This window comes from Accipiter gentilis, chromosome 2 (genome assembly GCF_929443795.1).
Source record: "Accipiter gentilis chromosome 2, bAccGen1.1, whole genome shotgun sequence".
Classification (NCBI taxonomy): domain Eukaryota; kingdom Metazoa; phylum Chordata; class Aves; order Accipitriformes; family Accipitridae; genus Astur; species Astur gentilis.
The window spans coordinates 24,843,016-24,868,190 of record NC_064881.1 but is presented as its reverse complement, the minus strand read 5'-3'; the positions used below and the strand labels follow the sequence as shown (position 1 = coordinate 24,868,190).

Here is a 25,175-nt window from a genome sequence, read left to right as displayed (position 1 = left end):
ACCCTTCCTACCTTTACATGACTTCCTTTACATGCACGGATAGTACCAGAAATGGTGCACTTCAGTGTGACTATAGGATGAGAAAATACTGATTAAAAAAATGAACAACAAACAGGACTATGGGGTAACACCGAGAGCTAATAATCTTTTCAGATTCAAGAGCATAAGACAACTGGGTTATACTGCTGTAGCATAGTCTGCTGCTATGGCTGTAGAGTATAGCCACAATGAACATTACTGATGCAACAATAGAAGGTGTAAAGGTATTTGGAGACATGAAAATGTGTAATGGGAATGGATGTACAGAAACTACCCAATATCAGAAGACCAATATGAGCAACGATCAGTGGTTGTATCCAAGGTTGCCTACAGTGAGACTCAACAATAGTGTCTGCTGTTACAGAGGCTGCACCAAGACCACAACGGCATGGTTAAGCATCAAGAAGGTGGAGACCCATGAGACAGATTTAGACAGGGTCCCTGCTCCTGCATGCAGGAGTAGGCTGAAACAGGATGACACTGGTTCCCAAACATAGGAACAGATTGAAATAGGATTAAAGAGTCTGTTCTAGTGGGTAAAATTTAACAACCTCCGAACTAAGCTGTGGAAGGTTAATTAATAATTTTTCAGAAGTTCTGTAATATTCTGCTCATGCCTGAGGGCTGGATGATGAGGACATAGACTAAGATGTGATTTAGTGGGAAATACTTTATTAAAGACAGCACAGGTCTAAGTTGATATCCTTAGTTTCACTCTAAGTTCCTGAGACATCGAAGACATTACTTTCATCATGACTACATATATACATTTCTTGTGGGTTTTATTTGGGGTTTTTTGTTTGCGTTTGTAAGAAGACAACTTGGCATTTAAATTTATTCTTTATCATTACTTCATGTTTTGTTCAACACAAAAATTATTGGATCAAATAAACTTTCTCAAAACCTGGCCCTGATGTTGACAGCTATTTTGCAATAGTAATTGATCTTATCTGGGGAAGTATTCAGCAAATAGTTATACGAGTTCAGCAAATGTAAAAGTCATCCCCGCCAATAAGGCAACATCTATGGCGTCTCATAGGTTTTATGGGTTTGTGCGTAGGTTTATGGATAAATATTTTCTGCTGATTCAAGTATTTGCTTATTTAAACATATTTTTTTGTTTCAACTTACATGATAATGATAATTCCGTATACAGCATTTCACAAGTGTGCTTTTGCTTTTGCTTAAACACTACTCAGAAAAAAAGTGGATTATTATACCAGAAGAACACAATATTCTTTGAGGTACAATGTTTAAGTGTTGAAAACCATAAAATATATAGTTACTACAGCTTATCAGAACTTAAATACCTTACTGTCTAAGTCTCACTTGGATAAACAATTACATGCATATTACTGAGTTACAGTTCTCAGATTATTTACTCATGGTGCAATGCTGATAAGCACAAAACATCGGAACATGCATCTTCAAAAGTTACAACGAGCTGAAGGATTTTCTATGAAGTGTATTGCACTTTCTGGTCCAGAAATGTGAACATGCAAATTCCAATCTTATAAAGGTATAAGACTTGAAATATAGCTTGAATATATAAGTAATCATTATATGAATGTAATATTTGCTATTTTTAATGTCTCATTAAAGTACTAAAACATTCCCACTTTTTGATTGTATCAATACAATCTCTGAGGTTTCTCTAAGTAAGCCATTGTCCTTGCCTAGAATGTTTCGACCCAGATTAAAAATCTTGTCTTTACAGACTTGCCAGAAGCAAAATAAGAAACCTTTCCAGTTGCTCCTCCACTATACACTTTAAAATGAGATCACATTGCTTTCCTGTTATCCTGCACAGGTGTATCCTGCCTTTATGGTAGCTGGAGTTAGGTGGGTAAGAGTAACAAGATTGCTTTAATAAGTCATGAGTTATGTTCATACAAATGCATAATTGTTGTATTTGCATGCTACTCACTGAAGGCTGATGGCAAAGTTATAACTGAATAATCACTAATTCAGTTTTGAATTTCCTTTCTTAGTGTACCATTGGTTTAAAGAAAGCTAAATCAGCAAGAAAATTTGGATAAATGTGCATCTCTCAAGCCAAAGTGCATTTTTCACAAATGAGTTCACTAAGGCAGCAGAAACATTTTTTTTTTTTTTTTTAAATTCAAACATTCATGACATAATTAATGTTGTCTGGGTTTCAGATTGAGGTGAAAAATTGATTCATTCTGGATAGTCTTAGTTCTGCAAATATGTAGTTAAGTCTCTCAGTGTTGCTAGATATTACAAATACAGAACAGAGAAGATCTGTTTTGAGTAGAGGGAAGGGAAACAAAAGGAAAAAAAGTCCTATTGTGACATCAATTCAATTTACAACAAAGGTATATGCTGAGTCTCTCTAAAGGCTCTCTTTATTACCTGCTCTTCTCCTTGGATGTTTTCTACTGGATAGTCATCATTTAGAAAGCCCCTGCAGGGCTTCTGTGGTTCTCAAAAGGATGTGCAATAGAGTATGTCACCCAAAATAATTATCTGGAACCACCATCTTACCTCAGGCTACATGTCAATATGCACTCACTTGGTACTCAGAGACTGCATCTAATTTAGACCTGAAGGCAGACGTACGTGAATAATACTTACAGCAACAAAACAGGATTGAAGCTACAGTGGAACTAATTTATTAGTTAAAAAGGGCATCAGCTGAAGAACTGCAGTGTCTTTCATACTCTTGGTACTGTAATCTTTTCCCTTTTTCTCAGCATCTAAGAATGAAATTCTACAGTGTCTTAAAGAAGAGACCAAAAGTACTAGCCTTGCAGCAGTTAACTTGCTTTCTCAAGGTGCCTGCGAGGTGGCTCGGGTCTTATTCTGGTGTAAATCAAAACATATTCTGAGGTTAAAGGAATTATGCTGGTTTAAAAATGTGTGTGAAAGAGGAAAAGAATTAGGTCATATAATTATAAAATATAACACTATGAACTATAAACCAAGCAAATCAAAGGGACATTATCATGTAGAAGTCACTATGATAGCTATACCAGAATTTTAGGTGGAAGTTGTTACACATATTTGCCAAATGCGTAAGGTAAACAGGAATACATAATATAAAGTTACGGAATATTAAATGCCTTTTACATGGCATTTGTCTTAACAGAATTCATGTGTGCTGGAGTGGATGAAAAAGTTAAATAGCATTGCTGTGACCCTTGTGAAGAACTAAAAAAGCAGGAGAAAACATCAGGTGAAGAACTTTGTTCTCCAATGTGTACCCAAAAGTTTCATTCTTGCCACAGCTCGCTCCTTGGCCCACAGCTGCAATGAAGGACTTGCACCATTGAAGCAAATATGGGCAAAAGTTCTCTAACTCGTAGATATTTTTAAATGGATGAAAAACTTTTGAGGTGATATAGCAGAGGGAATTATAGGGGTGTGTTCCCACAATTGGGAACATAACTTGCAGTTTTGTCCTAGACCAACCTGAACATTTTCTTGGCTCCAGCCTGAAGCAATTCACAAAATAGTCATTGTGAAACAGACTCCTGTGCACAGTACTGACCTGTGGTCAGGAAAACATGCTGTGCCCATGAAGATAGAATATCACTTCAAGAAACTACACTGAAGTTCACAATAATACCAATAAATTTCTTAAGCATGTTTTTTTATGTTCCTTTACGATCTTTTCTCCACAGCTTTTCAGACCATGTTGCACTTCATGAAACAGAAAACTTGGAAATAATCACACAGCTCATGATACCCACTTCCCTGAAGTTAAAATAGCCATGGCATAGCCATTACACGTCAATGGCCACCAAACACATCAGTAGGAGCTTGAGAGTTGTCCACAGAGACCAGCATGGCAATTATAATGACCCACAGGAAGATGGCAAGACTGAGAGCACTACCAGTACTTCTGAGGAATTTGTTAAACAAAATGACCTATTATCTACCTATGGAGCCTAACACTTTGGGACTCCAACTCAGACAAAAGATTTAGACAGGATCTTCAGTGAATTGTGCAGCATTGTATACAGCTATAGGAATTTACAGGTTCAATTTTTAATTTCATGCGAGCAGTTTCTGACTCATGGGTAAAGCTGCTGTAAAGGGTATCACAATGTTGAATGGCAGGACTCCGTAGAAGACGGGAGCTAACATAAATGCTCAGTTTGCCAAAACCATGAAAGAACTAATGTAGATTAATAATGCAGTCTAAATTAAATTATTCCTTCTTTTGTGAGGTCCTGAGTGTTAGAGTGTGTAGTAGTATCAAGCATATAGTATGGGATAATATTTTTCAAATATTCCTATGTTCAAACAGCTTTCTACAGCTGACTACCATCCAGCCCTCATTATATTACTAACTATACTCTAATTCCATCTAAAAGAAAATTCAGCTGTGCTAATCAAGTTTATTTTTACATCTGTAAAAGGCTTTTCTTGTCCCCTTTCCATACCTTGACTGTTGATATAAAATCACGTGTTCTGTTTATTTCAGAATGCAAGGCTCTCAGGATAGAGAACAGTCATTCTTCATTGAGTAGTTTCACAGTAATGAGTCTACCTGTTACTTCCTTCCATTCAAATGCACAATTTTCACGGAAGTTATTCTTCTGGGTCATAATGCCAAGCAAATTTTATCTATCAGCTCCTCATTATTTTGAGGTGACTGTTAATGTCTACTCCTAATAAAAAGAATTCATAGAAAAAGTTTGTCTAAAGGAAAGTACCACTTTTATGAAGTAATTTTCTTTGTCAAACAATAGCGATGACAACTGTGTTTCATATACAGAAAGATAAATGAGGTTTGGAACAGCTAAAAGAAAATTTTACCTTGCTTATTCTTTATAATCCTTGACACATCAGGAATTGAGGCATGAAATATGCCATCACAAGACATTGCAGAATAATCAAAGTATTTTAAGATTATACAGTTGAACTTAGTATTGAATAAGCTTTCTGTTATTATTAAAAGATTTGAACAATTCAAGTAATTATTGGTCCCTTAACTTTTTACAACAACATCACACTCCCTTCTAGACAAAGCATAAAAGTACTTTGAGTAGAGCAAGGGCATCTCCTCGTACAAAGCACTTGGCATATTATAGATGCCAGAAGAAATACTAAAAGAGACTAGCAACAATAGTCATAGTAATAATAGATCTATTGCCTTAGGAAAACACAGTTTAAAAAATCTGGTCAGACCAGTGTGCAAGGAGCTGTAAATAATGCACTGATGGCATTACATGGCCTATTGCTCGGAGACCACCGCTCCAGGAAACATCTTCTAATAATGCCATCCCAGAGACTGACTTTGCTGCCTTACTTTTATCACTTGAGTTCTTTTATTTCACTCATATATATAACTTTTCCTAAAAAAGTTGTAAAGTAATCTCCCCTAAAATGTAATTGGATTTCTTTAATCTGTTTTTCTTTTGAACCCAAAATACAGGGGTTATAAAACTTAAAATTACTGTTGAGTAACTGTGACAAAACAACAACCCATTTAACACAAATGCCTCAATTTCTACAAATAATCAGAAAAACAGATTTCCACAGCCTGAGAAATTGAAAATGAATAAGCCATATCCATTCTTTATGACTTGTTACAGCCAAAGCACTAGCTACACTTCACCTTTTCCTGACATAGCCATTACACACATGGGTTTGGATCAGAGCAATATAGTTCAGAGGTCTAGTGAAAGAACTCTGGCTCTCACCAAACATCTTGCTGTACTGTCCATCATTACTATATATATGACAGATGGGGTTAGTACTGTAGTCCAGATGATTTTATCATTGCCAGCCTCCATATCTAATTGCAAATAGCTTTCAGAGGTAAGACTAGCAATAAGAAACAGCCAGATCTTACATAACTGGTCATGGCAAAGCACTAGAAAACAAAAATATTACTTTTTTTTTTTAATTTGGAGTTGAGATGAACAGTGTCCACAACATTATGTGGGAATAACTTAAGCCTGAGTTTTTAATAATAAACTTCTCTAAATGAGTAACAGCATTACAGTTTGATTTGGTACAATTTCAAGGACTAACAATACTCATTCTTTTGCTTCGGTATAAAATCTGACACACCACTGGGCTGGATATTATTTTAGATTCATTAAATGCAAGATAACCACATGTATTAGACAAGTCTTGTTATATTACATTAAATTTACTAACTAGAGTCTAAGAGAAAATACTTATATTTTCCACAACATGAGTAATCATGTTCACTACAATGGGATTACATAGAGAAGTATAAAGCAGTCAGAAGTGATGTATTTAATAAATCAGCAGTTTATAGCACTAAACATTTTGTAATATCTAGGTAACATCTAATATTTTGAAAATTCTGCCTGAGCCAACATCCTGGAAATACGCTTAGATGGAACAATGGCAAACAAACTTACTAGTCCCCAAGGCATCACCAGCAGATGATATTTCAAATAGAAAGGAAAGAGAAAACAATATTTCAATTATATGAACAAGCCCTTACCTAGTGGCTGCCCTGCGATGATCCTGGCATTCTCTCCTGCCACCGCAGCCCTTGCGTGCCTCTCGCTCATGTACTGTACAAACGCATAACCTTTGTGCACTGAGCAGCCAACTATTTTCCCATACTTTGCAAAGATTGCTTCGATGTCGCCTTTTTTGACAATGGCTGTGTTCAGATTGCCGATGAAGACTCTGGAGTTGATGGACTTTGGGTCGTTCTTATTGGTGACGTTGCTGGTCTGTGTTTTGCCGGTCATGGTTGGATCACTTGGCTTTAACCCTTAAATAAAGAACAAAGAGAATTATGTTTCAAAGCATACAGTGACCCCTGACTTTGGATGATTTTTCCAGCAGTAATTCACTTTTCATTTTTCACTTAGGGTGAATCTAAACTCAGAAGAGTTGTACATTCTAAAAATTATTATCAATAAAGCCAAGGTAGCACATTTTAAAGTACTGTTGTTAAGTCAAATTAAAGCTTCTTATTTTTATAGATATAAAATACACCAATACATCTCTTAATACAATGCTGTGATACTGGAGCTTTACTATAATCATATGTGGATTTCTGCTTAGGAATTCAGTATTGACTTTTTAAGTACCTAGCCATCTAGAAACTGCAAAGCAAGAGAATGAATCATTATCTTATGTCAAAGAAATGAACATTCAAGGCCACGCAGAGAACAAACTCTAAAAATGAAAGACAACTCTGCTTTTGTTTGGTAGGTGTCAGCCAGAGCACATTTCTCACCAGTTAAATATCATTGACAGTTGTAAGAAGTGCAGGGCAGGTAACATACAGTTCTTTACTACGATCAATATGTTTCTATCAGAACAATTTTCCCTATTAATTCAGTACAAAAAAGGAAAGAGAAAAGACAGGGAAAACTGAAGTGACATGTTCCTAGAATTAAAAAGTATGAAAAAAAACTTCCTTAATTATAGGAACACAGATTTTCTTGCTGCTTTGCGCTTTCCTCTGAGGCCACAAGTCTAAATGCATCCTGGCATATGTCAAATGGAAATATCCACATTATTCCTGGGAAAGAATTGGCAAAAGAGAAAAAAACCCACACCACTTTTTGTGTTCATCTAGCCTCACACTTCTGGAGTGCACCTGATTCACTTAATATGCATGCAAATTCCACCTGCCAGCAGGTCCTTCCATTTACATCAATTTACTTAGATGGAGGTGAAATGAAAGAAGTTGTCCCATGTCACTGCTGGGTTTTCCTTAGCTATATTAGGCAATAGAAAAGTCAAAAATATGCACACCTCTAAATAGTGAAAACTTATTTTGTCAGAAGGAGATCATTTAGACAGCAGTCAAATATAGGCCATGTCTTACAGCTAAGAATTATGTTACTATTTTTTAACCTGTTCATACTTTTGATCATATCACTGTAACAGCTCAGGCGAGAAGAGAATCCAGTTAAATACTGCTCACAGTTAAAGCTCAGTTCATTTCTTAAAATGAAAAAGAATAATGACCTCTATTCTGGACACCTAAAGCTTGCACTAACTAGCAGAAGTTTCATATTTCAAATCAAAAGCTACCATATATTAAGCAAGACTGACAAAAAAAGAAACCATTGTTACTGAACTCCACACAATTCCTGGTGAACAAAGCGGCCACAGCCACAGCCTTCAGCACTTTGACCGCCTCCGTCACACAGGATCCAAACCCCACCCTTCAGGTAAGAACACACAATGGAGACGTGTGGGCAGTCCTCCCGAGTCCTAGCAAACAGTCTGCTTTATTAAACCAATGCATGCAGTGAAGCCATCAGTCAGATAGCTTTCACTTGCTTAACAACGTAATATGACAGCTTACTTCATATTACAACATTTAGAGAAAACTGTAGAAAACAAGAAAAAATGTGTTTTCTTGTAAGTTTATCAACTTTAAATACATTCTGGAAAAAACAAAATACTGTATAAATGCACAAATTTCATCACGGAACACCAGTAAAACTGCCTTGACAAAAAGCTTTATCATATGGCATATCATACTGTATAATTCCAGATTGCTGTGAAGATCATGCATGTTGGAGTCATGTCTATATATGGTTAACTTGAATATTGTGAACAGTTGTAATAGTATGCTTGGTACCATAATAGTTTGAAGACAAACCACCGATGAAGCATAAATATAACGCATATTCAGCTCCACGTAGGCATAGACTGTTGATATTATCTGAGAATTAGTAAGTTTTAACCCATTTTAGATATACCTGTATGTACACAGGAGTCAAAGTGACAATATCATAGCCATGTTAGCGTAAAGAGCCCTAATGACCCAAACTGAAGAGGTAAGGTGGCAGAGTAGCTAGGCATAAAGATAAAGGTTAATGCAGTCAAGTACCTGGTGAACAGGGAACCACTGGTGTCCCCTGAGGTGCCAAGATACACAACACCTCAGTGTGCAAATACCACTTTGTTTGGGGTTTCTGTGGTGGGGTTTTGGTAGCGGGGAAGGGGCCGCAGGGCTGGCTCCTGTGAGAAGCTGCTGGAAGCTTCCCTGGCCCCAAGTCGGACCCACCTCTGGCCCAGGCCGAGCCCGTCAGTGATGGTGGCAGCTCCTCTGGGAGAACAGATTTGAGAAGGGGAACCGGCAGTGAGTAGGGGATTGGGATGTGAGAGGATCCCCTCTGCAGACCCCGAGGTCGGTTCAGAAGGAGGGGAGGAGGTGCGCCGCAGGAGGGGATGCCCCTGCAGCCCTGGTGAGACGGCAGGCTGTCCCCCCCAGCCCACGGAGGGGAGCGGGGGAGCGGAGGCCCACCTGCAGCCCCAGGGGGAGAGGAGCCCACTCCGGAGCAGGGGGATGCCCCCCCAAGATGGCCAGGACTCCATGGGAAAGCCCGCGCTGGAGCAGCCTGTGCCTGAAGGACTGCAGCCTGCAGAAAGGACCCATGCTGGAGTAGTTCATGAAGAACTGCAGCCCATGGGAACAACTCATGTTGGAGAAGTTTGTGGAGGACTGTCTGCTGTGGGAGGGACCCCACGCTGGAGCAGGGGAAGAGCAAGAAGTCCTCCTCCCCCTGAGGAGGAAGGAGTGGCAGAGACAACGTGTGATGAAATGACCCCGACCTCCATTCCCCGTCCCCCTGCGCTGTTGGGGGGGAGGAGGTAGAAAAAATCAGGAGTGAAGGTAAGGCCGGGAAGGAGGGGGGAGTGGGAGGAAGGTGTTTTAAGATTTGGTTTTATTTTCTCATTATCCTTCTTTTGATTTGATTGGTAGTAAATTAAATTGATTTTGTTTTTTACCCAAGTTGAGCCTGTCTTTTGCCTGTGACCATAACTGGTGAGTGATCCCTCCCTCTCCTTGTCTCGACCCATGAACTTTTCTTTATATTTTCTCCTCTTCATTCCACTGGGGCTGGGGCAGGGAGGAGTGAGTGACCAGCTTCATGATGCTTTGTTGCCAGCTGGGCTTAAACCACGACACACTTCTGTTGGAAAAACTTAACGTGGACAGTATTGTGTTCATCTTTATGAAGATCCAGCAAAAATGTATTTTTATATAGCTTCTAACACAATTACATGACCTCAGCTGGTACATTTGGACACGACTGACACACTAATAATAAAAATGACAAAGGGACAAAATCTACAGAAAATCTTCTGCCAGACAAGACTTGTATGAAAATTATACAAAACACAGCTCTTTAATTATTACCATCACAACTGTTTTCAAAACACCAGAGTACTACACTCTGTATTTCCTCTATTGTTTAGCCATTTAACATGGGATTTAGTGAACTATTCCTTTTTTTTATTTCATGAAAATCCTCATTTTATTTTTGCCCAGTTTTGCTATGCACTAATTTAAATAGACTTTGAATAGGACATTGAATGTCTCTCTCTTGTAGTTCTTTGCAATGCAAATTTACAATATTTTTATAACACAAAGAAAAATAGTTGTCTGGTGGGTTCTCTCATATTCAAATGAGGAGTCAGAAAAACGTGCTGCAGAAATTCAAAGGTTGAGAATAATATTAACATGTGAATAATTGAGATTTGATTGCCTTGCTGGTTGACGTACAATACTATTGTGAATATTTCATAAAAAATCAAAGATACATGGGATCTTCATTACAATGAGAAAGAACTTATGGTAAGTTTTACACCTCACTTACAATATGCATCTGTGAATACTGAATTATACCTATCTTCTCTGAGCTATCAGTAAAATCACAAGCATTGTAACTCATACAACCACAGAAATAAATGAAACAGTGAGAGAAACATAGCTGAAATAATCTCATTTCCTTGCAGCCTTTAATAAGGTATCTCACTAATTTACTATTATTGCAGTGACCCTTTCTGGTAATAAATATCTTCTATATGCCAAACATATCTTTTAAGAAATGCTTTACGAATAACACCTAGCTGTCAATACACTTCATCATATTTGTTTATTCAATACACTCCATTATATACAGCATTGTTTTATAGTGTAGCTGATTTAATTATTCTACCTAGAACTAACTAGTTTAAGTCTTGGTATACTTGAACCTAAAATTTATAAATTAGACTACTTCCATTACTAGATAGATCACTGATTGAAAGCGTAAAGTTCACAAATCTGTTTTAAACATTAAGATTTCTAAAATGTTAAACAGGAATGAAAATGCAAATAACTAAAATGAGGTTCCTATTGTCCAGCACACACATGGGAGAAGTTTAAACCAGTCAATTGGAAGTGCTTAAGGTGGGGGCAGATTTTAAGCCCTGGCTTCCTTCACTTTTCCAGCATTTTCTGATGAAGTTCAGTTAAGCACCAGCATGACAAAGCATTGCTTTGTGTGCTGTGAATCTCATCTTCAGTCCATAAGAAGAACACTTGAACTCACATCTCCCATTTCATAGATGTTCCTCCTATGGTGCTGTGCCTAACCCCAGAATAGTGAAGACAATGATCCGTTTTACATTTGTGCTGTGTCCCAGTGCAGGGAAAAGCACAGGACCTGAAGCAAAGGGAAACGGTGTAAGTTGTCAAATTCTACACCCCAGTAACTCCCAGGCATTTCTTTGCGGGGGTAGGGGTAAGAAAGGACTGTGGTAGCCTTACTGGACCTCTGCTCCCTATGCTGCTTATGCATTTTACCAATGACTCTTCACAGTGAAAAAAAAAAAAAAAAAAAAAAGAAAAATTTGGCTTTAAAGAGACAGAATTATTAAAATGTTTATCAAGAAAAAAAATCTAAGGCCATAATATATTTTCTCTCCTTTTGAATTACTTTTTAGCAACAGTGACAACGTTAATACTTCTGTAGCGTTGCAGACAAATTTAAGATGTTTAAACATTGGAAGTGTCCTTCTGTGGGTGAAATGTCCTACAGCATAGATTTATCTTGCTTTGCTACTAATATTTTATGGTGAAAATTTAATATTCATGTTAATTCCTTTAACATGCAGTCATTCAAAACTATTTTATCTCAGTTAAATCAATCCTTGACAAACCCCTATAAAATTTTACATACCTGTTGGAAGTAAGAATATTGGATATTTCATGGTGGGGGCGAGGGATGGAAGGAGGGAAGAAAGAGAACAGAAAGCTATCAGATAAAATATATTTTGTCTTGAAAATCCTTTCTTCTTTATATTTTAGATTCATTTTTAATGAATTCCTATATCTAGGTCACACAAATAAAGAAGAAAGTTATTCATAAGATGTTTAGTTAAATCCACATCAAAATATTCTGGGCTTTTCCAGTCTTCATTAAAGTCAAAGAATCTGCTTCCCCTCCCTCCCCCCAAGATATCCTGCCTTTTTATTTTTATTTTATTTTTTATGGCTTAGCTTTAAGTTTTCCTTTCAATTTTTTTTAAGAAGGGGTGTGCACATCATGTCTATAACACAGACAATGCTGCTTTCAAGCTGGCATTTCTAGAGCCATATAAATGACAAAATGCATCGATACTTGTTATGCCACATATTCTAGAAAAAGAAGGACTAAAAAGTAAAATGATGTAGCAGACCGCACTTCATCTCCTGTTGTCAGTCTTCTCAAAGAGACAAATACTCTCTCTTTGGGGAGGGTGAATAAAATGTATCTACTTTAAAAAAATCATCTAGATATTAATAATATCATACCAAAAAATATCATAAACCACTTTTAGGAATACGTTATTTTGGGTTAGTTGTACAAACATTTGAAATACTAAGGGGGAGATGTGCACTCTGTCTCAGAAGCAGCACCACCTCCAAGGAGGGACAGGAAAGAGGAGAAGGTCTGAGGTCTGTACAGGCAGACAGAAGCTACAGCTTCCTATTGCCCTGCACTAGCTCATGGTGCTGGGATCTTCTCCCATCCAAATGGGCAGAAGAAAACAAAACCTGTCAGCAGAGAGTTATAGGGATTTTCCCTCCCATTCATATGCTCTTTGTTCTCAGGATACAGAAAATAACCCTACATAATCACATGAAGAAATACATTTCCCTAATATAATTTTTTTTATGAGCACTCTGATAAGCGTCCCTTCCCCCCATCATATTTAACCCCTGTTAAATACAAGGCTTTCTCTATTTATGAAGTGTGAAATCAAACCACAGTCCTGTTGGCTGGGATAAGAAAATAATTCTAATAGCACATACTAGTATAGCTGTATAAATAATACAACATCTTCAGGAGAAAAATATTAAAATTAAATCTAAAATTAAAATAAAAAAAAAATAATTAGACTTACTTGGGAGTCTAAGTGAAGAGGAGCTTGAAATAGGATAAAGATGTTATGTTACCTAACTATCTAACCCCATAAAGAGATATGCCCTTCCAGGGAATACCTGAGAGACCTGGACATTGAGGTCACTTAGCAAATACCAAAATGGGACCTTCAGTATTATCCCTCAGGTAATGCCTCACCTTTTAAAACGTCTCCAGGAGAGAGAGTACAATCAGGATATTTTGACAGTAATGCAAGGCAGACAAATAAAGGGTTAACTTCCATACTTTCCTTTAACATGCCTTGGTTGCATTGGATATGTCTGTCCAGGAAACTTTTCATCTTGGGATGTGCTGCTTTTATAAGCTTTTGGAGATAGAACTGAACAAGATTTCCCCCCCCCCCCCCCCCCCCCCCTTAAGAAAAAGGCAAACAGAAGTTGGTGACTTTTCCCTTCACTTCCAATATTTTGACCAGATCTATTTGTAGCCAGCTATCTCATCTTCTCCGAGTCATCATTTATCATTTATACAGCAAGCTATTTTAATCTTCCCTCATCAGTCATTCCTGCTGGCTTCTTAATAATTTTTAATGTATTTCTGACTTTCTACAGTTTCTGTGGCCTAAATCTGTTTTCAATCTTCAATTTTAGGTATAGTGACACTAAAAGATGCAGGACTGCTGTCTTTCTCTTCACTTGGTGACTTGGTGATACTATGGAGTGCCTAAAAACAATCTTAGCTGTATTTGCTGTCATATGACATTTCAAGCTAATCTCATGTTCACTAGGATTGCTTGGTCTCATTTGGCAGTGCTGCTTCCTCTGTGTTTTCCTTTCTCTTCAGCTTCATATTACTGTGAGGATTAAATGAGCCTTGGCAAGTAAGACAGTCTCCTACAATCATTTTTATATTTCTAACCTTTCTAATAGACTTCACCAGTTTTCTCTGCTCTCAAGGGACTTTACAGTCCCAAAGTAAAACATCTGAAATGTTAATCAGTGAATTGTTTTAATGCTCCAGAATTTAAAGCCATTGTTTAAAACCAGGCCTAATAAGGATATCCATGGCATGGCTAGATGTTTCCCCTACAACATAGTTCTCATTCCAAACCTTCTCTGTTATGTACTAAGCTGTTTTTTGGGACACATGACATTAAACGTAGCTGGGCCAATATAAAATAATTTTTCAAATTATTTTCAAGGGAAGAAGATTCTTTTGGCAAATTTGTCATGCTTTTTTAAAGTAGCATCCAGTCTCCATTGCTTGTGGAATCACTATAAGCGATTCGCAGACAGACTATTTCAGCCAATTTTATTCTACCAAAACCTCCAAGAAAACTCAGTAACATTATTCTGACTATAATTTTGCTCCCTTATATTTCCTCTATTATTTTATAAGAGTTTGAAATTGGATTTGAGGAATGTCATGGTCTAGGCTGCTGAATACCAAACGAGAAGTCAAGAGATTCCAAATTGTAATACTAGCTCTGGTACAGACTTGAAAAGAGGCCTTACACAAGTCACTTAATATCTCCACCTTGTCCTCTTTCTTCAGAAACTGGCAATAATACTGATGACATTCCAGCTCAGTGGGTTGTTGCATGAACTGAAATGAAAGAATGCAAAACACTGCAAAAATGCTGTGGCACTAGGAAGTTTAATAGAAAACATACGGTTGAATTGAAAACATAGGACTTTGTTTTGAGGATTAGTGAGATCTTTGTTTTTCCTTTCTATAGCACTCATACCTGTATATTTCTAAGTATTTTTCTGTATTTTCTATTCATGGGTATTTTTTACAATTTATCTCCCATATTAGATGATAAAAATAATAATTTTATCTTTCATAATGGAGAGAAGGATTTAAGAGTACTTCACTTTCATAATCAGAGGCAAATTAGAATCACATTTGCTATTGTATTCACTCCATAATGTCCCCCTCAGAAGTCTGTCTTGGGATTTATGCCAGATGACCATATTTTGCATCTGACTTACAGGAAGAAAAGCTAGTACTGACAACCAAGTAATTCTGATATCTGACTATAGCTCCGTCAGTAACTTTCCCAAAATGATGCAGTAAATCACTGGTATACTGTGCTTTTGCTTTATCCATTCCATTCTTTTATGCTGGTTAGATTTTTGTACCAGTCATGCATGAACTGCATCTTTAAAACACAAGCACATCTGCAGGCACCATATGGTAGACCGCCACATCCCTACAGATCCTTGGTTTTATTCCTTATCCTATACAGTGCATCCTGATTCAGGAGCCCAGGGTAATAGGCTATCATTCATCACAAAACATCTGAATGCCTTTCTAGTCTATCTAGAAAGTCTAGTCTATCTTTCACACACTGAATCTCATGTGCATATATCAAAGTTTAAGACAACAAAGGTAGTCAAGAAACAAGAGATACTCTCACCACTGAGGATATGCAACAAGATATCTGAAATTCCTTTCCCTGATAAAGCTTAGAGTTCATTGTGTCCACATTGCGGCAATGGAATTTTCTGCATGGGATTATTAAAGTTCCCATCATCTATATATACAGTATACAGGCATCTGATGAAGAAAAACTTAAAGAAAATCTGAATATAAATTGAATGATAATGTTGTTAGAGTCTTAAAGTCAGTTTTGTATTTGGATCTGACCTCGGCTACTTTTTCCACCACGATCATGCAACAATGAGCAGAGTCCTTATAAACTAGATCCATGAACTCTCCTGGGCTTCTGCCATCTCATAAACAGAAATTCAAAGCTATCTGTGGCATTCTTCATCCTCTATTATCTCATCCTGAAGGCATCTGAAGCTTAATTGTACTTTGGTTTCCGACATTGAAGTTTAGAAGTAGTCTAATGTTCTGCAGAAATATCATTAAAATTTTTCAAGACTGAGGGGCTTGATATATGTAGCATGTTTAAATCTGCTCAAATTCATTCATTGACCTGTCTTGCCGGCAGAGACTATTTCAGTAATTTTCCTCTGTCATGACTATTAAGGACACAAAACCCAGCAGTGGCGCCTTTCCCAGTGTTTTAAATGATTGTTCAACATTTAGGACATTCCCTGGGACAATGGAAATCTTCATTTGATTCCTCTGCTGCTGAAAATTAGAATGTGCATTCTTGGTGTCCTGAGAGTGTGCCTTGACTCTCTTAGCAATCACTGTAGCATGGCTGCTTCAGGGTCTTACCCCTACATCTCTCTTTCTAGACTATCTTCAAAAGCATTTGACATTTACTTTGTAGTTAAATCTTTGGGAGTTTTCATGCCAAAGCTTTACTAAGCACTTAACTTTTAATGCAAAAATAATTTTAGTATCTGACTGTTTTTCAGTTCTGTGCTGACACATTGGAGTTAAATGAAACTTAGCATAGTAACATTCTCATTTTACTGAGAGATCACAAAGCCTGCAGTTCCTACTCTATGCCCCATACCATATAAAAAAAATCTCCTAGATAGTTTAAGAAACATGTTAAAAGCAGTGTGTTCAAATACTGTGTGTATCATTGAGAACTCCTGAAATGATAGTCTACTTTAATTTTTCTGTTTAAAATGCATTATATATACACACAAAAAGTCTCATCTGTTCCCTCTTTAGCATTTCATGGAAAGCCAAACAAAAGTCAGATGAGAAACTTTTTTCCAATATTTCTCAATCTTTGTAGTCTCAGCAGTAACTTTTTGCTGCAGCAAATAGATTCAAGTGATATTTTAATGTAGTTTGGAATACTAGTAAGTCTTAGTGATGCTGTGATTTTACTCTAGCAGACATCTGATGCCCAAACACAATGGTAATATTCCCTACACAGATAATTGTTTTGTTTATTTAATGCTCTTTTAGAGACTCATTTAAGCAAACACATTGAAATAATAATCTGCCAAAGATATTTTCCTAAAAACATTATCTGAACATTAATCAACTACATTAATACAGACTTTTTGATGCAAGCCATACAAAACCTGTTGTCAATGTACCTTTTCTGATAGTATGTTATTTGAGCAAATGGTGATTTTCCAGGACAGCACCTAATAATTTAATGTCAGCAGGTAACTTGGCCTCTGGAATCCAAATCTGTGTACATTTGAATGCTATAGAATTTGGTGCTGGCTGCATATTCCTGGTTTTGGTTAACCCTTTGTAAATGGACTGCTTAGAAAAAATCAGTTTATATTCAGTTATAAGTCTAAAACGTCATTCTCTCTTGTACTGACTTCTTGTATCATAAATGTCATATTTTCATTGCCTGACTCCTACATCACCTGTCTCATATATTCTCTGCTTCTTTCAAAGTCTACCTTACTCTGCTGAAGTCCATTCACACTATTTCTTACTTGAGTCCACTTTTTTTCTTCCATTCCGCTGAGCCCTTCCTACAGATTTTCATCATCCTCAGCCTTAGAAGAGTGACACTGGTATGAAGTTTTTCACACTGCTTTTGTTTTCGCTTCGTATGGGTCTGTCCAGTGACTGGCTAATTTATTTGTATCAGAAGCTTTTTTTTCAGTTGCTATTACTCTTTATTGTACTTAAAAGAGTGTTGCCTTGTAAGTACTGGGACCAGCAGCACCTGAAGTGAATGTAATCTGTCATTCTCTGTCAGGAGCCAACTGTGTCACTACTCTGAGTGAAACTGTGGCCCTGCCAAAGTCAGTGGCAAAAAAGTAGCACTTGAACTGCAATTAAACTGAATTTTTGCCTCTTAATGTGCTTCAGAAGGAACCACACTAGATCTTTCAGCTGCATAGCATTTTTAAAGACTATAAAAGAATGATTCTAGTAGCACTGAGTACATAGTACATTGCTTTTTTTCTTCTTTCCACACTTGTAGATACATATGGGACAGGACAAAAAAAGAGGAAAAGAAAAACATTTCCACTAAATTTTCAAAATGCAAAGTGGACTATGATTTATTTTTAAGCCAAAAAATACAAGCCTGGAAAGAAAATTTTTAGAAAACTCAGTAGAAAGCATTAAAATCCAGAACGTTTAACATAAATATACTTCATATTATCTCCCCTGTATCACAGGAGATTAGACAAACTTGAGTGTAAAGAAACTTCCCTATGAATCTTATATTTACATAATTTATTTTATTGATTATACTCAATCTCAGATGTCATGCTGTAGAGCTGTAAAATATCTGATAGGAGTGCAGTAAAAACTGGTTAGAGCAAATAATTTACAATGAATAATTTATGCCTCAAATATTCTCCCCTGTAAAGATTTTTCTATAGCTCTTGCTGTCACAATATCTAACCTCTGGTCTAATGGATGATATTTTTAGAAGGATTCATTATTAAAGTAACTCTGCTTTAAACCACAGTGCAAGCTTTCATTAACTTAACTGGGACAGAAAAGGGTATAAATTGAAAGGAGGGTGTTTTTGCTGTTGTTTTTATATTTCCCCCCAAAGCGAATCTGAACAGATGCACTTTTTGTTATTCAACAGCTTGCAATGAGTAAGGAATTTTTTTTCTTGTAAATATAGATCAGTTACAAACAGCTCTTTGACAGCACTTGAATTTCAATATTAAATAATCTAAATATTCTTTAATTTTATCTAGTTCACCTAGATTTAATTTGAGCTAGTATGTCCAATGTTATAGTTTGGTTCCAACTGACTTTTAGTGTGTTTCTTCCACCAAGTTTGCTCAGGAAGCTCTCAAATGTTCAAAAAAATGAACACCAATGAAACTTGGCTACTCAGAGCTGAAATACAAAAAGACCATGAAAGCAGGCAAAGTTAATTATGAGTGTGTATCAAATCCATGGAAGAAAGTTACTTGTATTTTTTCACTTGGCTTAAGTGATCAGCTTTGGCAGCTCAAATTGATTATTTTCAGTCCATATTATCTTATCATCCCAACTAATTACAACACATGTGATGCTGCATGCACTTAACTTGGTCTTGTCAACAAATATTAATTATTTGACAGAGCTAATTATTTTGAAACTAAAACATATTCAGCAGGGACCACACTGGTCTTTTAACATGCAAGTCTCAGTTCCCCAACCACATTGCATACAACATACAGTCTTTAATTTCCATCAGTATTGTTAGTTGTTCTCCTAATGTGATTATGTATTCTTATATTCCTTTCAGAAAAATAATAATAATCCTACTAAAGAGCATCTTATTCCTTTTCAGAAGTGTATAGCTGCTTTGTTAGCAGTACAGCACCAATTCCTACATCTTGTTTGTGTAAGTGATGAGAACTGCCGTGTAAGGAAGCAACTGCTTGTCAATTCTTGCACAAGTTACATAAATCCCTTTGAAGAAAAACATTGCTGGAATTATTTTCAATTCTAAGAGTAAACTGTAGCTGAGTATCATCACTGTTGTCATCATTAAATTGTGCCACTTAAAATAGCCTTTTATTATTTTTATCCATCCTTGCTATGTTTTCTTTAAAACCGATTACGTGTTGATTACAGATGTTCTGGTAAGTTACTCAGCTCCTGATTATTGGGAAAATTTACCAGATGTTATGGAGTAAGAAACCAGACTGGCAGACCAATAGGTACAGGTAACATATCGAAGAGAAACTGGAATGCACCTACTTCTGTAGATCAAATCTGTTAAGCTAGCACACTTCCAATTTATGTAAGAATTTGCTTTTTAAATTACCTGTATATTTACAGCAAAAATGTACTGATTTAATGCTTTTTGTTGTTCTATTTTTTATTTTTTTTTTTCGTAGAAAGAGTTAGGACCCTTAAGAAGAAAAGATGTTTGAGGAAATGGTTACTAGTCCCTTATTTCTTTCACTTTAATAAATATGTGACTTTCACCCCTATCTTTAATATTTATGTAAAGGAAAGGTAAGTGTTATCAGTTTCTAAAAAAGGAAAAGTACCTTCACAACACAAATGGTTAGGAGATGGATCTGAATGAAATTTCACCACATAAGTATTTCTCAGAAGTTATTTCCTTAGATGTTTCCAGTAGGTTTTATTTAGCTTTCTTTTTCTGTCTGTCAAGTCCTCTAAAGGGTATAATAAAAAAGAGTGTAAAGAAACACATTTAAGAAAGAGTGGAAAATTGCAGCCATCTCTGTTTTTTTTTTTATATTGGTAATCTAAAAATAACAACTTACTATTTGATGCATTTTCCTGTCTTCTGAATTTTTGGAAAATGCTCTGAACAGGACACCCACTCTGCAATGCTGAAGTTCTTTTGGATATTGAGGTCTTTACTACCAGTCCAAGATAAATTAGGAGTTCTGTGTGCGTGCACATCTTTAGAACAGCAACAAATTATGTAGATCTGCACTAATACTTCCTTTCCTTGCTGCAGCAGTATACCAGAGACCTGTGAATTGCTGTGACTGATAGCAAAGGTAAAGTGTAGACTGTAGGATCTCAGGACAGTAAAGATGTCGGAGAGAGTCCTTTTGTTTGTTGCTGTCTGACCTATAAATCGTCGGGTGCATAACCTACACATTTGGACTGCTTGACATGAGTATGAAGGGATACATTAATCTACATGGAAGTATGAGTAATACAGGCAGTCTAGTTACAATAGCTAAAGTAGAGATTTGAAATAACCTTGTCCAGAAGAACAATCGCTTTGCAAAGCATAAACATTTAGAAGTGTTTCTGCACAGTTTAGTCTCTGGCTACCAAGGCAATCCCTCCACAAGTTCCACCGAAAAATGGGAAAATATCTAATGTAACATTGTCAATCTGTTCATGCATTGGATGTATAAAATTATCTCCCACCCCCAGATCTTATCTTGGAAAGAGAACCACCACATAAAATCTTGAGACATGTCCTATTCCTTACAGGAGGCAGAATTTGGCAGATCTCCCCGAATGGAGAAAATACTATCCTCTCGCTCTAAGACTAGCCTGCTAAATTATGGTTTAATTTTAAATGTCATGCAAGATAGCTTTAAAAATATAATGTCCTGAACCTCCTATAATTAAATTTATTCCCTGACCACCAGAGCTCTGTGAAAGTGTATCACACTTTCTTTCTCTGTTTTTTTTTTATGTCTCTCTAACTTCATTCCCCACCTAAACTTAAATGGACTGAGAACTGAAGATAAATACCTTCAAAACAGTAGAAACTATGTCTTTAGTTCTGTCCTTGGTTTAGGAAGAAGGGCAGTTTGAAGTATTCAGAAACAATTCACATTCTAATCTCCTTGATGTGAAATCCTGAAATATTGAAGGATTTGGAAGAGCAAAATATCGTGGGGTTAAGTAGAAATTACTGTTATTAACAACAGTGGCATTTTGGAAAATGAAGCTTTTTCCTCACGTATTGAAGATTTAGAGTACAAGTCATTTCCACGTGCCTTTTCCCAGGAAGGTTTTATTTTTCAGAAATATGGTAGCAAAGAGGAATTTAAAATAATACTTAAAAACAGAGAAACAACCCCTGACAACTTAAAGCGTGATAGCTGCAACACGGGTGGGAATGTAAGGTGTAATCATCTTTCTTATCCATATATGTACTGTTCTATCTTTGTAAAATATGCAGAAATAATTCCTTCAATTTTACTTGCAGGATTTTTTAAAATATATTTTAATTCAGTAAATTTTAGGATAAATAGGATGGGATTATTAGACTTCTTATTTTAAAATGTATTTCTAAATAAGTTTTCATCAATATTTAATGAAGTGCTGTTGACATCCTGAAATATCTTATCATGGTCTATACCTAAATCACATAAATAGACATTTATACATTTTTTCAAGGGACTCATCTAGGGTGTTACAATTCACCTCTGCAAGTGAAAGGCATACTTATTTTTCAATTAAAGGAACTCTAACCAAAAGGGAAAAGTAGGCCTTTAGTTCTGGGGAAGTTACAGTTTCTAACTCCATATATTATACAGAAAAATATGTTGTAGCACATAGTCAAGCAGATGTTTGCATCCAAGTTCTGGTACATTCCAAGTTAGAAATTTAACCTGAAATAACAATCTGCAAATAGAAGCATGCCACCCACCATGAGCAAAGCACAACTCTGTGGTTGTTAAAATAGTCTAGACAGACTAAAAAAAGAAAGAATATGATTTAAACAAATGAGATCCCCTTATTACAATTCTGTTTAAGAGAGCTGAATGAATCTGCCAAGATTTTATAACTCACAGGATTCCTAATGCTACTGAGAAGAAAGCTGTAGACATTGTATAGGTGTCAGTCTCAGACAAAGGACTTCCCTCAGCTCTCTTGGTAAGCCAGGTGGATGCACCTAGCAGCATATGCAATGCAAGACTGAAGTTATTATGAGGAATTCAGGCTTCATTTAACCAAAGTTTATGAAACATTTTATAGAATTCAAAGCAATCACTAAGATACTACATTATATTTTTATTTTTAGCCTTGGATTTTTCTTGGATTCAAGTAAAAAGAATGTAGGTTTTATTCAGACAGATTTTGCACTAATTTCAAATGTGTTCAATGATTTACTCTGATTTTTTGAAACAATACTGTATATCTTCTACCGCTGACAATGTAACTTTTGGCCTACAGTTAAGGCGACTTATCAAATGGTCATTTACATACTTTTATAGAACCACCTGTATCTATACTACATTGTATTGGATTTCTCCAGAACCAGGGCATTTCTACTAACTTGCCTACCAAAAGTATCATAGATGCTAGGAAAACATTTACCTCTGCCTCTGTATCCCTGTTTGTATGAAAAGTTCTACTTTATATAAAAGTTATCATAAGTTAAGTTTGATGACAGAATTTGTTATGAACTATATAGTGAAATTTTTCACAAAGCATCATTGACAAAAGCATGCCATATATGTATAAAAATAATCTCATTCTTGGTGTTAGTGCTACCATAAATACTTTCATGGCTTTTGCCTTCATCCTACACTTCAGTGAGTAAAGAATGAAGAAATAGATCCACATGCAGTCATAATTTTCTGTAATCCAAACTTTGTCCAAAAATAGAAAAGAAAAGCGTATTTCCATGCCACCTATCTGAACAAGTATCTACCTACCTTTTCAGAAAGATCTCAAGAAATTTTTTTTTCCTTCTATATGCTACAAATTCACCAAATCTTTAAGGTAAATAGCAGAAAAATTCTGTTGAGAATCTGAAAATATTAACACACTCTCAAACAACTCAACTGTAAGGATTATAGAGCAACTGCTACAAGCTTGATTAATGATCCTCTAAATTTAAATGTACTTCCTCCTTCTCTCTCTCAATGTATAGTTTATGAAGTCAAATAGATACACTTTAAAAGTTTACTATACAAATGTTGAAGAGATGCATAACAAATTTTTCCAGCTAGTAAGGTCTAAAGAATCTTTAGAAACTAACAATTTGTAAATTAGGGTGCATTTTTAATTAGTCTGTAACTACAGAATCAACTAAATGACATAAAGGGTGCCAGAGAATACCTGTTCCACCTGTTCTTAACAGAATCTGCTCCAGGAAAAAGCTGTGGAGAGTAGACTTTTCAATTTCCTGCTGATTGAAGTGAAAAAAAAAAGAAATTTTTCAGATCAATTTAAAACAAAATATTTCCCCCCCTCTCAAACCAACGTAAAAAACAGGGGGAAATATATTGTCTTGGGTAAAAGATAGGAGACAAAACAAGACAGGAAGACAGACATTTTAAAACACCAGCATATGAGAAAATTCAAAGCTATTTTAGGAAGTGTCCACCTAAAATGTTTTTATTTTTATTCTCTCTCAATTTTTCACACTGAAATACTATGATAACTTTGACATAATGTTAAGTGTAGCTGCTTGGAAATTTTGCAGTTTTTCAGTGATTGTTCCACATTTTCCAAGTGGCATCACCTCACAAACATTAATGAATTTGCTTTCACAATGTCTTCTGCTGGGAAGGAGGTTCTCTATTCCAGCATAACAACAAGCTAGCAAAGTTGTAAAATTTAAATAATTTTCTCAAAATATCTTTATAGACATATGGACTCAGCCTTAAGTCTTGATCAAGTACTTATACACAAATGTAATTCCATTTGAAATATAGTCTAAGCGGTTTATAGAAAGACTTAAATAAGAATGGAGAACACTATATTGACATTATTCTATTACATCTTGCAAAACCTCTCTTATGAATATTTGGGTTTATTCCATTTCAATATCGGTTAGCTAAAGTTGTTACCAAGATTTTTTACTATTATTTCTCAAAGAACAAGAATGCCCACAATGACAGTGCAATTTTAAAAGGATGCACACAATGCCACCTACACTTGGATGAACTTTATTCCATTCTGGCCTTGCTTCTTCTGCTTGTTTCAACAACATTCTTTTTATAGAAGTGTCTGTTGAATCCTCCCCAACATTTATGTAGTTTATGGTTGCACAGTATGTACTGTGGGTATTTCCAGATGCTGTGAGGTTATATAGCATTTCAAAATAAATACTGCAGGCACCATACCAACTGGAGGCTTATAGATAGCTGATTGTGAAAAGACATTAGAAAGTCTGAGTCCATGTGGCAGCAATTTCTGACTGAAATAGTGCAATGAATTGTACCCACTGCTTATTTCAGTTTGGATTTTTTTTCCCTTCCAACAGCACTAGTACAGAAAACAGCCTTCCTGTTCTCCATCACAACCTTTCATGACAGACCAATGGGGAAAACCTAAAAAGTAGAAAACATACCTACATGACTTTCCTCATTGTCCAGCCTCTCCCAAGTTCCAAGTGAATTATTTTCCCAACAATGTTTCCACGAATGTTTTCAGAGAATGTTTGTGATTGCATGAAGCTGATATTGCCAAATATGTCATTTGGGGGGGATATAAAATGGAGAAAACACTGAAAATGAGTACACTGGAGCATGTACCTACAGTGTGGAAGGAATCTCTAGCATAATTTCTCTCTGGGCTCTCACCACCGATATTTTGGGCTCTCATTCCCTCTTTTCATTCCACTTTCCCATCCTGACAGAGAAGAGCAGAGCAGGAGCTCTTCGTAACCCCAAGAGCACAGTGTCAGCCATGGGCACCCAGAGGAAATAGTGGGGCAGTCTCCTCATAGCCAAAGCTCCTTTG

General features: G+C 36.2%; 1 protein-coding gene across 4 annotated transcripts in view; it reads right to left on the bottom strand.

Annotated features, from left to right (window-relative positions):
- RALYL (RALY RNA binding protein like) overlaps positions 1-25,175 on the bottom strand; it is a 403,949-nt gene that overhangs the window by 199,769 nt on the left and 179,005 nt on the right. For all 4 annotated transcript variants that reach the window (XM_049823314.1, XM_049823321.1, XM_049823286.1 and 1 more), the window contains one exon: positions 6,494-6,772. In XM_049823314.1, coding sequence (XP_049679271.1) covers positions 6,494-6,749 — 256 coding nt within the window. In that variant the 5' untranslated portion in view covers positions 6,750-6,772. The remainder of the gene's footprint in view (positions 1-6,493; positions 6,773-25,175) is intronic.